The 16,347-nt window shown below is 40.7% G+C and overlaps 1 protein-coding gene and 1 long non-coding RNA gene across 2 annotated transcripts in view; one reads left to right on the forward strand and one right to left on the reverse strand.

The window, feature by feature from the left end:
• The window catches only part of sh3bgrl (SH3 domain binding glutamate-rich protein like), a 51,217-nt gene extending 44,765 nt beyond the window's left edge, over window positions 1-6,452 (reverse strand). Inside the window, exon 1 of the mRNA XM_046324210.1 lies at window positions 5,990-6,452. Within this exon, the coding sequence (XP_046180166.1) occupies window positions 5,990-6,034 (45 nt within the window). The 5' untranslated portion in view covers window positions 6,035-6,452. The remainder of the gene's footprint in view (window positions 1-5,989) is intronic.
• A 932-nt stretch (window positions 6,453-7,384) lies between these two features.
• Window positions 7,385-16,087, forward strand: LOC124011146. The gene is made up of 4 exons (XR_006834552.1): window positions 7,385-7,539; window positions 8,507-8,536; window positions 8,689-8,718; window positions 16,034-16,087. It is a non-coding gene; the product is annotated as an uncharacterized LOC124011146 (long non-coding RNA).
• Window positions 16,088-16,347: the final 260 nt, after the last annotated feature.

Genomic DNA, 16,347 nt, shown 5'->3' on the forward strand with positions numbered 1-16,347 from the left:
TGGAGGGAGGAGAGGAGATAGGAGAAGGGTGGAGGGAGGTGAGAGGAGTGGAGCAGCGGAGAGGAGTGGAGGGAGAGGAGTGGAGGAAGGGGAAGAGAGAGGAGAAGAGGAGTGGAGGAGAGGAGTGGAGGGAGGGGAAGAGATAGGAAAGGAGTAGAGAAAGGAGGAGAATTATGCAGAGGAGTGGAGGGAGATGTGTGGAGAGGACTGGAGAGGAGTGGAGGGAGTAGAGGTGTGGAGAGGACTAGAGTGGAGGGTGTGGAGAGGTGTGGAGAGAGGAGAGGTGTGGAGAGGAGAGGAGTGGAGGAGAGGTGTGGAGGGAGTGAAGGGGGGAGGTGTGGAGAGGACTAGAGTGGAGGGAGTAGAGGTGTGGAGAGGAGTGGAGAGGACTAGAGTGGAGGGAGTAGTAGAGGTGGAGAGGACTAGGAGGAGGGAGTAGAGGTGTGGAGAGGAGGACTAGAGTGGAGGGAGTAGAGGTGTGGAGAGGAGTGGAGAGGACTAGAGTGGAGGGAGTAGAGGTGTGGAGAGGAGTGGAGAGGACTAGAGTGGAGGGAGTAGAGGTGTGGAGAGGAGTGGAGAGGACTAGAGTGGAGGGAGTAGAGGTGTGGAGAGGAGTGGAGAGGACTAGAGTAGAGGGAGTAGAGGTGTGGAGAGGAGTGGAGAGGACTAGAGTAGAGGGAGTAGAGGTGTGGAGAGGAGTGGAGAGGACTAGAGTGGAGGGAGTAGAGGTGTGGAGAGGACTAGAGTGGAGGGAGTAGAGGTGTGGAGAGGTGTGGAGAAGAGTGGAGGGAGGCAAGAGGAGTGGAGCAGCGGAGAGAAGAGAAGTTGAGGAAGGGGAAGAGAGAGGAGAAGAGGAGTGGAGGAGAGGAGTGGAGGGAGGCAAGAGGAGTGGAGCAGCGGAGAGAAGAGAAGTTGAGGAAGGGGAAGAGAGAGGAGAAGAGGAGTGGAGGAGAGGAGTGGAGGAGAGGAGTGGAGGGAGGCAAGAGGAGTGGAGCAGCGGAGAGGAGAGAAGTGGAGGAAGGGGAAGAGAGAGGAGTGGAGGGAGGAGAATTGTGCAGAGGAGTGGAGGGAGATGTGTGGAGAGGACTGGTGAGGAGTGGAGGGTGTGGAGAGGAGTGGAGAGGTGTGGAGAGAGGAGAGGTGTGGAGAGGAGTGGAGGAGAGGTGTGGAGGGACTGAAGGGGGAGAGGTGTGGAGAGGACTAGAGTGGATGGAGTAGAGGTGTGGAGAGGAGTGGAGAGGAGGGAGAGGAGTGGAGGGAGGGAGGGAGGAGGGAGGGAGGGGGAGGGAGGGAGGGAGGGAGGGAGGGAGGGAGGGAGGGAGGGGGTGTGTGGACTGTATACATTACAGAAAAGAGTGCAAACATCTAATGTAGGTCTCTAATCTATTCAGTCCATTAGTCTTATAACTCCATAATGTAACTGTGAGCACCCCCTCCCCCCCTCTCTCAGTATTATACCAGTCAGTTATAGAAAGAGGAACTGTACTAGAGGAAGTAACTCTAAATATGGGGGTCAGTCTGTTCTCTCTCGCTCTCAAATTAATTAAATTCAAAAGAGCTTTATTGGCATGGGAAACATATGCTTACATTGTCAAAGCAAGTGAAGAAGATAATATATATGTTTTAAATAAACAAAAAAATAACAGTAAAGATTACACTCACAAAAGTTCCAAAGGAATAGAGGCATTTCAAATGTTGTATTATGGCTATATACAGTGTTGTGGAAATAGTTAAAGTACAAAAGGGAAAATAAATCAACACAAAAATATATGGGTTGTATTTACAATAGTGTTCTCTCTCTCTCTACTCTTGTTCTCATGGTGGGTTCCTGCATGCTGCAATGACTATGTCAGTTCCTCTCAGGCTCTCCTCCTTCAGTCAGTCAGCAGTATAGGGACACTCTGTTAACAACACTGCTTTGAGACTCAGCTAACACTAAACTGATGCAACAAACACTCCACTGACACTCTACTGACACTCTACTAAAATTCTACTTACTGACACTACTAAAATTCTACTTACTGACACTCTACTAAAATTCTACTTACTGACACTCTACTAAAATTCTACTTACTGACACTCTACTAAAATTCTACTTACTGACACTCTACTAAAATTCTACTTACTGACACTCTACTAAAATTCTACTTACTGACACTCTACTAAAACTCTACTTACTGACACCCTACTGACACTCTACTAAAATTCTACTTACTGACACCCTACTGACACTCTACTAAAATTCTACTTACTGACACTCTACTAAAATTATACTTACTGACACTCTACTAAAACTCTACTTACTGACACTCTACTGACACTCTACTAAAATTCTACTTACTGACACTCTACTGACACTCTACTAAAACTCTACTTACTGACACTCTACTAAAACTCTACTTACTGACACTCTACTGACACTCTACTAAAACTCTACTGACACTACTGACACTCTACTAAAACTCTACTTACTGACACACTCTACTAAAACTCTACTCTACTGACACTCTACTGACACTCTACTGACACTACACTCTACTGACACTCTACTGACACTACTGACACTCTACTGAACTCTACTGACACTTACTGACACTCTACTGACACTCTACTGACACTCTACTAAAACTCTACTAACTGACACTCTACTAAAACTAAACTCTACTAACTCTACTACACTCTACACTCTACTGACACTCTACTGACAGTCTACTGACACTCTGCTGATACTCTACTGACACTCTACTAAAACTCTACTTACTGACACTCTACTAAAACTCTACTTACTGACACTCTACTAAAACTCTACTTACTGACACTCTACTGGCACTCTACACTAAAACTCTACCTACTGACACTCTACTAAAACTCTACCCACTGACACTCTACTGACACTCTACTAAAACTCTACTTACTGACACTCTACTGACACTCTACTAAAACTCTACTACACTACACTCTACTGACACTCTACTGACACTCTACTAAGTCTACTGACACTCTACTACTGACACTCTACTGACACTGACACTACTGACTCTACTCTACTGACACTCTACTAAAACTCTACTTACTGACACTCTACTAAACTCTACTTACTGACACTCTACTGACACTCTACTAAAACTCTACTTACTGACACTCTACCGACAGTCTACTGACACTGCTGACACTCTACTGACACTCTACTAAAACTCTACTTACTAACACTCTACTAAAACTCTACCCACTGACACTCTACTGACACTCTACTAAAACTCTACTTACTGACACTCTACTGACACTCTACTAAAACTCTACTTACTGACACTCTACTGACACTCTGCTGACACTCTACTGACACTCTACTAAAACTCTACTACTGACACTCTACTAAAACTCTACTGACACTCTACTGACACTCTACAGTCTACTGACACTCTACTGACACTCTACTGAAACTCTACTGAAAACTCTACCCACTGACACTCTACTGACACTCTACTAAAACTCTACCCACTGACACTAAAACTCTACCTACTGACTCTACTGACACTCTACTAAAACTCTACTTACTGACACTGACAAAACTCTAAAACTCTACTTCTACTGACACTCTACTAAACTCTACAGTCTACTGACACTCTGACTGACACTCTACTGACACTCTACTGACACTCTACTCTCTACTCTAAAACTCTACTTACTACTGACACTCTACTGACAACTGACTCTACTAAACTGACACTCACCTGGCACCCTGCTGACACTCTACTGACACTCTCTACACTCTCCTGGCACACTCTGCTGACACTAAACTGACACTCTCCTGGCACTCTGCTGACACTCTACTGACAGTCTACCGACACTCTGCTGACACTAAACTGACACTCACCTGGCACCCTGCTGACACTCTACTGACACTCTACCTACACTCTGCTGACACTAAACTGACACTCTCCTGGCACTCTGCTGACACTAAACTGACACTACTGACACTCTGCTGACACTAAACTGACACTCTCCTGGCACTCTTCTGACACTCTACTGACACTCTACTAACACTATTAAAACTCTACTGACTCTACTGATACCATTAAAACTCTACTGACACTCTACTGACACTGCTAATACTGCTGACACTGTTGACACTCCACTAAAAATCAACTAAAACTCTACTGACACTCTAACATTCTACTGACACTCTCCTGGCACTCTGCTGACACTAAACTGACACTCTACTGACACTCTGCTGACACTAAACTGACACTCTACTGACACTCTGCTGACACTAAACTGACACTCTACTGACACTCTGCTGACACTAAACTGACACTCTCCTGGCACTCTGCTGACACTCTACCTACACTCTGCTGACACTAAACTGACACTCTCCTGGCACTCTGCTGACACTCTGCTGACACTAAACTGACACTCTCCTGGCACTCTGCTGACACTCTACTGACACTCTACTAACACTCTACTGATTCTACTGACAATCTACTAACACTCTACTGACACTCTACTGACACTCTACTGACAATCTACTGACACTCTACTGACACTCTACTGACACTCTACTGACTCTACTAACACTCTACTAACACTCTACTAACACTCTACTGACACTCTACTGACACTCTACTGACACTCTACTAACACTCTACTGACACTAAACTGACACTCTACTAACACTCTACTGACACTAAACTGACACTCTACTAACACTCTACTAACACTCTACTGACACTAAACTGACACTCTACTAACACTCTACTAACACTCTACTGACACTCAGCTGACACTATACTAAAACTCAAATAAAACTCTACTGATACTCTACTAAAACTAAAAAAACTCTACTGACACTACTAAAACTCAACTAAAACTCTACTGACATATGTATAGCCTATAGCCTACATATAACTGTCTGGTATGGCCTACATATAACTGTCTGATATAGCCTACATATAACTGTCTGGTATAGCCTACATATAACTGTCTGGTATAGCCTACATATAACTGTCTGGTATGGCCTACATATAACTGTCTGGTATAGCCTACATATAAGTGTCTGGTATAGCCTACATATAACTGTCTAGTATAGCCTACATATAACTGTATGGTATAGCCTACATGTAGCCTACATATAACTGTCTGGTATAGCCTACATATAACTGTCTGGTATAGCCTACATATAACTGTCTGTCTATAACTGTCTGGTATAGCCTACATATAACTGTCTGGTATAGCCTACATATAACTGTCTGGTATAGCCTACATATAACTGTCTGGTATAGCCTACATATAACTGTCTGGTATAGCCTACATATAACTGTCTGGTATAGCCTACATATAGCCTACATATAACTGTCTGGTATAGCCTACATATAACTGTCTGGTATAGCCTACATATAACATATAACTGTCTGGTATAGCCTACATATAACTGTCTGGTATAGCCTACATATAACTGTCTGGTATAGCCTACATATAACTGTCTGGTATAGCCTACATATAACTGTCTGGTATAGCCTACATATAACTGTCTGGTATAGCCTACATATAACTGTCTGGCATAGCCTACATATAACTGTCTGGTATAGCCTATAACATAGCCTACATGTCTGGTATAGCCTACATATAACTGTCTGGTATAGCCTACATATAACTGTCTGGTATAGCCTACATATAACTGTCTGGCATAGCCTACATATAACTGTCTGGCATAGCCTACATATAACTGTCTGGCATAGCCTACATATAACTGTCTGGTATGGCCTCAGTGAATATTGTCTTATTGCTGAGTAGAAATACATACTGTATCTGCACATCGTTATTATATACAGTAGCTCCGCCTGGTAAAGAAACAGCCCAGCTAGAGTCTACAGCTGTGGCAGCCTACCTTCTTTATACCAGACCCCCCCACATGTAGTAAACCATCATCACCAGAACCCCCGACCCCTGCAAATCGTATGAAATTTGTAAAAGTCGTTTGTTCAGTTCTTACCGAGGTGGAACCGGAAGAGGTTGCTATATAGACCTTGATCACCATGTTAGAGTGCGTTGTCGCCGAGGATCCAGTCAGGTAGATTGATGCTTTGCTCTGCTCTGTTCCAATAGTAATAATGTGAGTTTCACAGCGATGACTCACAAAACAACTTCCTCCAGTCCTGCTCTGAACGATCCGCCCCTCTTCTCTTCACTCCCTCTCTCGTTCTCTTTCTATTCTTTCACACCGTCCGTTTCTCGTTGCAACATGTCACCGTGACTTGATCAGTGGCAAAAAGTCGACCACAGACTCAACAGCCTAAATGCGTGGACGTAAAGAGTCAGGAACTGTAACTTTCAAGAAAAAATATAACCTTCTAGTTCTCGTCTGTCCAGTCAATGTTATGTCTCTTTTCACCTTCTGATTGAATTCCCTCATTAGCTCCACTTTGTGTCTGAATGCAACAATGTATCGAGAAGTTGCATCCATTAGAATGACGTCATAATCGAACCCAGTTACAGTTGGTTACAATGTCGCACCAGGTTGCTGTTAAAGGGCGTCTCAGAGCGCCCCCCAGTGGCATACATGAAACACTGCATCCCCACGACAATACCGGTACATCCGGCCTTTTTGGGGATTTTAGTCCAGTAAATGAATGGCTATGAATTACAATAGCTAATAGAAGTACGTAACAGTTGAAGGTGATCATTCATATTCTGCCCTTTCTATCAGTATTCGGTGTGTCTGACTAGATAAGAGAGGAAGACTGAGGATGTTTTAGTGAGGTGTATTGTCTGTCCTCGGCCGCCAGGGGTGCAGGGAGAACTGCTCATTCATTCACACTGGGCTTTGGAGCTGAAGCCACCTACAGGCGCCCGGACGATGCGACGTAAACGTTCCCTCTCCTCAGATTCATTTAGAAAAGCCGACCAACAAAAATGTGTCGAGCAAGAAGGGCGCCATGTTGGCCACAAGCACGAAGCCAAATGTTGATGTATTTTTCGTCTTATTTTGGGCAGAAGTTAAAATGGTGTAGTAGATGGTGACTTGCCTAGTTAAATAAAGGTTAAATAAAAATAAAATATATAAAAAAGACAGTCGTTCTATGATACTTGGAATAGAGGGAGATCATTTTCTTTGAGTTCCATTGACTTAAGACATAAATTAAACACAACCTCTATCAAATCATGTTCTCTGTTCGCAGGGGCACGTACTAATCATGCGCTCTCTATTATTTCATGGAGATGTTGTTAATTTTAGCAAGGCTTTTCTTCCCTCGCTTTGCTAGAAGCACTTCGCGCGTAAAGAACATCACCGGTTCCCAAATTCCCGTGTTCTGCAGCTGCGAATATCGCTCCGTAATTGGTGGAGAGCACATCAATCCTGCGTTTAGCCGCACCCCTCCCCCCATTCAGCCAGTCTGGTGGCTGTTCCTGTGTGTTTACTACACGGACCAGGCAGCAGCAGACACTTGGCTTCACATGCACCTAACTAACAGCAGCCAGCTAAACACTTTATAGTTCCATCTGAAAGAGAATCTCCAAGAATCCAACATGCCCAAGAGAAAGGTACGTAGTTTGGTGACTATTTAGAGAGCATTGTGAAATAAGAAAAGCAGGTAGCTATTGATAGCGTGCAAATGAATGTAGAGAGCCATCGCTTCTCCAACGATTAGTTCATTATAAACCTATTTCTTTTGAGAATTTATGGTATTTATTTGGAGGGTATTTTCTAAAAATAATATGCATATTTTTGTGTGTTTTAAACGAATATTTTTTCTGATTGCTTGTGGGCTTAAAAGGCTGCTTTCCCCCCGGCGGTCGCTGTCCTTCGGGAAGCCAGAAGTCTGTCTCCATGTAGTTAAAGCACAACCAGCAGCCATGCTTTGCAGCCCAAGTCTTCCTCTCTTCTTCGACCTACCGAACAGAAACGCTTCAGTTACAGACATTTTCCCCTCAATCCGCCCAAAATGTCCCCGAGAATATTCGTTCGTATCCCTAGTTTAAATTCTGATCGTTAAAAGATGCAATCGTCGTCGTATTTCGATAAAAATGTATATTTTTTGTCTTTGTTCATGGTCCCAGGTGGCTGCAGTGTCGTGTCTCTACCGCCGGGCGGCGCTGCGGAGTCGTAACTCTGCTCCTCCCTCTTGCTTATTCCGTCCCGCGCGAGTTTTCAAATCCTGCCTGAGCTCATAGACAGAAGAGAGAGATGGAGAGAGTGGAGAAAGAGAGACAGATGCTTTAGGACCCCAACTTTCAGTGTTACTGGTCCCAAAACATATAAACTGTTAACAAAACTCAAATATTACATTACACTTCCATCTAATGGTTCTAAAAACACCTTTATTTTTACATTATCTATGACATTTTAACTTTTTTCTTGAAATTGAAAAGTTATCTGGGGTCTTCCCTGACAGTGAAGAAATATGTAATTTGAGCCACCGTAGACTGTTGCCTGCTCTTATAAAGACCAATAAAGTGTTGTTGTTGTGATAAAAGTTGTTTATTTGTCGTTGTTTGTGTTTGCCCTCAGCAGGGAGCCGCTGGGGACACCAAGGAGGAGGTAAGACCGAGATCCTCGACTACAACTCATCCCCTATAATTAATATTCAATAAATGAACTCGTATTGTCAGCTCAGTTTCATCATAGTTGATCTCTGACAGCGTGTGTGTTTTTCTGTGGTGACATGTTTTCTCTTCCTCTTCCTGTTGCAGCCCCAGAGGAGATCCGCCCGGTTATCAGCGGTGAGACCAGCTACGATACAGACATTATACACTACCTTATGACGCGTCTATAACCTGTACACTACCTTATGACGCGTCTATAACCTGTACACTACCTTATGACGCATCTATAACCTGTACACTACCTTATGACGCGTCTATAACCTGTACACTACCTTATGACGCGTCTATAACCTGTACACTACCTTATGACGCGTCTATAACCTGTACACTACGTTATGACGCGTCTATAACCTGTACACTACCTTATGACGCGTCGTATAACCTGTACACTACGTTATGATGCGTCGTATAACCTGTACACTACCTTATGACGCGTCGTATAACCTGTACACTACCTTATGATGCGTCGTATAACCTGTACACTACCTTATGACGCATCTATAACCTGTACACTACCTTATGACGCGTCTATAACCTGTACACTACCTTATGACGCGTCATATAACCTCTACACTACCTTATGACGCGTCTATAACCTGTACACTACCTTATGACGCGTCATATAACCTCTACACTACCTTATGACGCGTCGTATAACATGTACACTACCTTATGACGCGTCGTATAACCTGTACACTACCTTATGACGCGTCGTATAACCTGTACACTACCTTATGACGCGTCGTATAACCTCTACACTACCTTATGACGCGTCGTATAACCTCTACACTACCTTATGACGCGTCGTATAACATGTACACTACCTTATGACGCGTCGTATAACCTGTACACTACCTTATGACGCGTCGTATAACCTCTACACTACCTTATGACGCGTCGTATAACCTCTACACTACCTTATGACGCGTCGTATAACATGTACACTACCTTATGACGCGTCTATAACCTGTACACTACCTTATGACGCGTCTATAACCTCTACACTACCTTATGACGCGTCTATAACCTGTACACTACCTTATGACGCGTCGTATAACCTGTACACTACCTTATGACGCGTCGTATAACCTCTACACTACCTTATGACGCGTCGTATAACCTCTACACTACCTTATGATGCGTCGTATAACCTCTACACTACCTTATGACGCGTCGTATAACCTCTACACTACCTTATGACGCGTCGTATAACATGTACACTACCTTATGACGCGTCGTATAACCTCTACACTACCTTATGACGCGTCATATAACCTGACACTACCTTATGACGCATCATATAACCTCTCCACTACCTTATGACGCGTCTATAACTTGTACACTACCTTATGACGCGTCTATAACCTGTACACTACCTTATGACGCGGCTATAACCTCTACACTACCTTATGACGCGTCATATAACCTGACACTACCTTATGACGCGTCATATAACCTCTACACTACCTTATGACGCGTCATATAACCTCTACACTACCTTATGACGCGTCATATAACCTCTACACTACCTTATGACGCGTCTATAACCTCTACACTACCTTATGACGCGTCTATAACCTCTACACTACCTTATGACGCGTCTATAACCCTTATGACGCGTCGTATAACCTGTACACTACCTTATGACGCGGCTATATCCTCAGCTGCAATCATTTTACACATGTTGTCTGTATATATAACAGATAATTACACATGTATTGTCTCTATATATATATACAGCAGGTAATTACACATGTATTGTCTATATATATATATATAGCAGGTAATTACACATGTATTGTCTCTATATATATAGTAGGTAATTACACATGTATTGTCTCTATATATATATAGCAGGTAATTACACATGTATTGTCTGTATATATACAGCAGGTAATTACACATGTATTGTCTCTCTCTATATATATATAGGTAATTACACATGTATATATACAGCAGGTAATTACACATGTATTGTCTCTATATATATAATTACACATGTATTGTCTGTATATATATAGCAGGTAATTACACATGTATTGTCTCTAATTACACATGTATTGTCTCTATATATATACATGTATTGTCTCTATATATATATAGCAGGTAATTACACATGTATTGTCTCTATATATATATAGCAGGTAATTACACATGTATTGTCTCTATATATATATAGCAGGTAATTACACATGTATTGTCTCTATATATATATAGCAGGTAATTACACATGTATTGTCTCTATATATATATAGCAGGTAATTACACATGTATTGTCTGTATATATATATAGCAGGTAATTACACATGTATTGTCTCTAATTACAGGTAATTACATGTATTGTCTCTATATATAGCAGGTAATTACACATGTATTGTCTGTATATATATAGCAGGTAATTACACATGTATTGTCTCTATATATATAGGTAATTACACAGGTATTATGTATTGTCTCTATATATATATAGGTAATTACACATGTATTGTCTATAGCAGGTATATATATATATATATATAATATATATATATATAGCAGGTAATTACACATGTATTGTCTCTATATATACAGCATGGTAATTACACATGTATTGTCTCTATATATTGTCTCTATATATATATAGCAGGTAATTACACATGTATTGTCTCTATATATATATAGCAGGTAATTACACATGTATTGTCTCTATATATATAATTAGCAGGTAATTACACATGTATTGTCTCTATATATATATAGCAGGTAATTACACATGTATTGTCTCTATATATATATAGCAGGTAATTATATATATATAGCAGGTAATTACACATGTATTGTCTCTCTATATATATAGCAGGTAATTACACATGTATTGTCTCTATATATATATACACATGCAGGTAATTACACATGTATTGTCTCTATATATATATATATATAGCAGGTAATTACACATGTATTGTCTCTATATATATAATTACACATGTATTGTCTCTATATATATAGCAGGTAATTACACATGTATTGTAATATATATAGCACATGTATTGTCTCTATATATATAATTATGTATTGTCTCTATATATATATAGCAGGTAATTACACATGTATTGTCTCTATATATATATATATAGCAGGTAATTACACATGTATTGTCTCTATATATATATATATAGCAGGTAATTACACATGTATTGTCTCTATATATACAGCAGGTAATTAATTACACATGTATTGTCTCTATATATATATAGCAGGTAATTACACATGTATTGTCTCTATATATATATATTGCAGCAGGTAATTACACATGTATTGTCTCTATATATATATAGCAGGTAATTACACATGTATTGTCTCTATATATATATTACACATGTATTGTCAGGTAATTACACATGTATTGTCTCTATATATATATAGCAGGTAATTACACATGTATTGTCTCTATATATATAGCAGGTAATTACACATGTATTGTCTCTATATATATATATATAGCAGGTAATTACACATGTATTGTCTCTATATATATATATAGCAGGTAATTACACATGTATTGTCTCTGTAGAATGTATGCACACATGACTGTAAGTCGCTTTGGATAAAAGCGTCTAAATGGCATATATTATATTATATATAGCAGGTAATTACAAATGTATTGTCTCTATATATATATATAGCAGGTAATTACACATGTATTGTCTCTATATATATATAGCAGGTAATTACACATGTATTGTCTCTCTATATATATATAGCAGGTAATTACACATGTATTGTCTCTATATATATATAGCAGGTAATTACACATGTATTGTCTCTATATATATATAGCAGGTAATTACACATGTATTGTCTCTATATATATATAGCAGGTAATTACACATGTATTGTCTCAGGTAATTACTTGTCTCTATATATATATAGCAGGTAATTACACATGTATTGTCTCTATATATATAGCAGGTAATTACACATGTATTGTCTCTATATATATAGCAGGTAATTACACATGTATTGTCTCTATATATATATATAATTACACATGCAGGTAATTACACGTGTATTGTCTCTATATATATATAGCAGGTAATTACACATGTATTGTCTCTATATATATATATAGCAGGTAATTACACATGTATTGTCTATATATATATAGCAGGTAATTACACATGTATTGTCTCTATATATATAGCAGGTAATTACACATGTATTGTCTCTATATATATAGCAGGTAATTACACATGTATTGTCTCTATATATATAGCAGGTAATTACACATGTATTGTCTCTATATATATAGCAGGTAATTACACATGTATTGTCTCTATATATATATATATAGCAGGTAATTACACATGTATTGTCTCTATATATATATATATAGCAGGTAATTACACATGTATTGTCTCTATATATATATATATATATAGCAGGTAATTACACATGTATTGTCTCTCTATATATATAGCAGGTAATTACACATGTATTGTCTCTATATATATATAGCAGGTAATTACACATGTATTGTCTCTATATATACAGCAGGTAATTACACATGTATTGTCTCTATATATACAGCAGGTAATTACACATGTATTGTCTGTATAAATACACATAGCAGGTAATTTCACATGTATTGTCTGTATATATATATATAGCAGGTAATTACACATGTATTGTCTGTATAAATACACATAGCAGGTAATTTCACATGTATTGTCTGTATATATATATATAGCAGGTAATTACACATGTATTGTCTGTATAAATACACATAGCAGGTAATTACACATGTATTGCTATTTTTTATTTTATTTTTTTCACCTTTATTTAACCAGGTAGGCTAGTTGAGAACACCTTTATTTAACCAGGTAGGCTAGTTGAGAACACCTTTATTTAACCAGGTAGGCTAGTTGAGAACACCTTTATTTAACCAGGTAGGCTAGAACACCTTGAGAACACTATTTAACCAGGTAGGCTAGTTGAGAACACCTTTATTTAACCAGGTAGGCTGGTTGAGAACACCTTTATTTAACCAGGTAGGCTAGTTGAGAACACCTTTATTTAACCAGGTAGGCTAGTTGAGAACACCTTTATTTAACCAGGCAGGCTGGTTGAGAACACCTTTATTTAACCAGGTAGGCTAGTTGAGAACACCTTTATTTAACCAGGTAGGCTAGTAGAGAACACCTTTATTTAACCAGGTAGGCTGGTTGAGAACACCTTTATTTAACCAGGTAGGCTAGTTGAGAACACCTTTATTTAACCAGGTAGGCTAGTTGAGAACAAGTTCTCATTTACAACTGCGACCTGGCCAAGATAAAGCAAAGCAGTGTGAACAGACAACAACACAGAGTTACACATGGAGTAAACAATAAACAAGCCAATAACACAATAAACAAGTCAATGACACAGTAGAAAAAATAATCTATATACATTGTGTGCAAAAGGCATGAGGAGGTAGGCGAATAATTACAATTTAGCAGATTAACACTGGAGTGATAAATGATCAGATGATCATGTACAGGTAGAGATATTGGTGTGCAAAAGAGCAGAAAAATAAATAAATAAAAACAGTATGGGGATGAGGTAGGTGAAATTGGGTGGGCTATTTACAGATAGACTATGTACAGCTGCAGCGATCGGTTAGCTGCTCAGATAGCAGATGTTTAAAGTTGGTGAAGGAAATAAGTCTCCAACTTCAGCGATTTTTGTAATTCGTTCCAGTCACTGGCAGCTCAGTCCCCTCCTGTTCTCCCTGTTCACTCATGACTGCATGGCCAGACACGACTCCAACACCATTAAGTTTGCCGATGACACAACAGTGGAGGCCTGATCACCGACAATGATGAGACAGCCTATAGGGAGGAGGCCGGAGATATGTATATCTGATCATATAGTGCAAGGACAACTTCTCCCTCAATACAAAGGAGATGATTGTGGACTACAGGAAAAGGAGTCCACGATGGGGCTGCTGTGAAGCAGGTTGAGAGCTTCAAGTTCCTTGGTGTCCACATCACCAACAAACTATCATGGTCCAAACACACTAAGACAGTCATGAAGAGGGCACGACAAAGCCTATTCCCCCTCAGGAGACTGAAATTATTTGGCATAGGTACTCAGATCCTCAAAAGGCTCTACAGCTGCACCATCGAGAGCATCCTGACTGGTTGCATCACTGCCTAGTATGACAACTGCTCGGCCTCTGACTGCAAGGCATAACAGAGGGTAGTTCGTACGGCCCAGTACATCACTGGGGCCAAGCTTCCTGCCATCCAGGACCTCTATACCAGGTGGTGTCAGAGCCCTAAAAGTTTCAAAGACTCCAGCCACCCCAGTCATAGACTGTTCTCTCCGCTACCGCATGGCAAGCAGTACCGGAGCGCCAAGTCTAGGTCCAAAAGGCTCCTAAACAGCTTCAGGTCACAAGACTCCTGAACAGCTAATCAAAGGGCTACCCAGACCCCTCTTTTACACTGCTGCTACTCTCTGTTTATTATCAATGCATAGTCACTTTACCTACATGTACATATTACCTCAATTTCCTCATCTAACCTCACTAACGTGTACCCCCTGCATATAGCCTACACATTGACTCTGTACCGGTACCCCCTGCATATAGCCTCCACATTGACTCTGTACCGGTAACCCCTGTATATAGCCTCCACATTGACTCTGTACCGGTACCCCCTGTATATAGCCTCCACATTGACTCTGTACCGGTACCCCCTGCATATAGCCTCCACATTGACTCTGTACTGGTACCCCCTGCATATAGCCTCCACATTGACTCTGTACCAGTACCCCCTGCATATAGCCTCCACATTGACTCTGTACCGGTACCCCCTGTATATAGCCTCCACACTGACTCAGTACCGGTACCCCCTGTATATAGCCTCCACATTGACTCTGTACCGGTACCCCCTGTATATAGCCTCCACATTGACTCTGTACCGGTACCCCCTGTATATAGCCTCTGTATATAGCCTCTGTACCGGTGCCCCCTGTATATAGCCTCTGTATATAGCCTCTGTACCGGTACCCCCTGTATATAGCCTCTGTATATAGCCTCTGTACCGGTACTCCCTGTATATAGCCTCTGTACCGATACTCCCTGTATATAGCCTCTGTACCGGTACCCCCTGTATATAGCCTCTGTACCGGTACTCCCTGTATATAGCCTCTGTACCAGTACCCCCTGTATATAGCCTCTGTACCGGTACCCCCTGTATATAGCCTCTGTACCGGTACCCCCTGTACATAGCCTCCACATTGACTAATTCCACATGTATTACATATTTAACAGGTTACAGAACTCTGAACCAGTTGATAAATCTCAGTAAAGTCCCACGGAAGCCCTAGCTCCTACTGGTCAGTAGAACTAGGAATGATCAGTGGTTGTAGAACACATGAAGCTGATGTTTGTTCTCTCTCTCTCCAGAAACCAGCCCCAGCCAAGACTGAACCCAAGGCCAAGAAGGAGAAACCAGCAAAGGCAAGAGAACAGAACTTCAAACCCCAGGGTTGTACATAATAGAACTACAAACGCTAGAGCAGTCACATTACAGAACTTCAAACTCCAGGGTTGTACATAATAGAACTACAAATGCTAGAGCAGTCACATTACAGAACTTCAAACTCCAGGGTTGTACATAATAGAACTACAAACGCTAGAGCAGTCACATTACAGAACTTCAAACTCCAGGGTTGTACATAATAGAACTACAAACGCTAGAGCAGTCACATTACAGAACT

Source organism: Oncorhynchus gorbuscha, linkage group LG23 (genome assembly GCF_021184085.1).
Source record: "Oncorhynchus gorbuscha isolate QuinsamMale2020 ecotype Even-year linkage group LG23, OgorEven_v1.0, whole genome shotgun sequence".
NCBI classification, from domain to species: domain Eukaryota; kingdom Metazoa; phylum Chordata; class Actinopteri; order Salmoniformes; family Salmonidae; genus Oncorhynchus; species Oncorhynchus gorbuscha.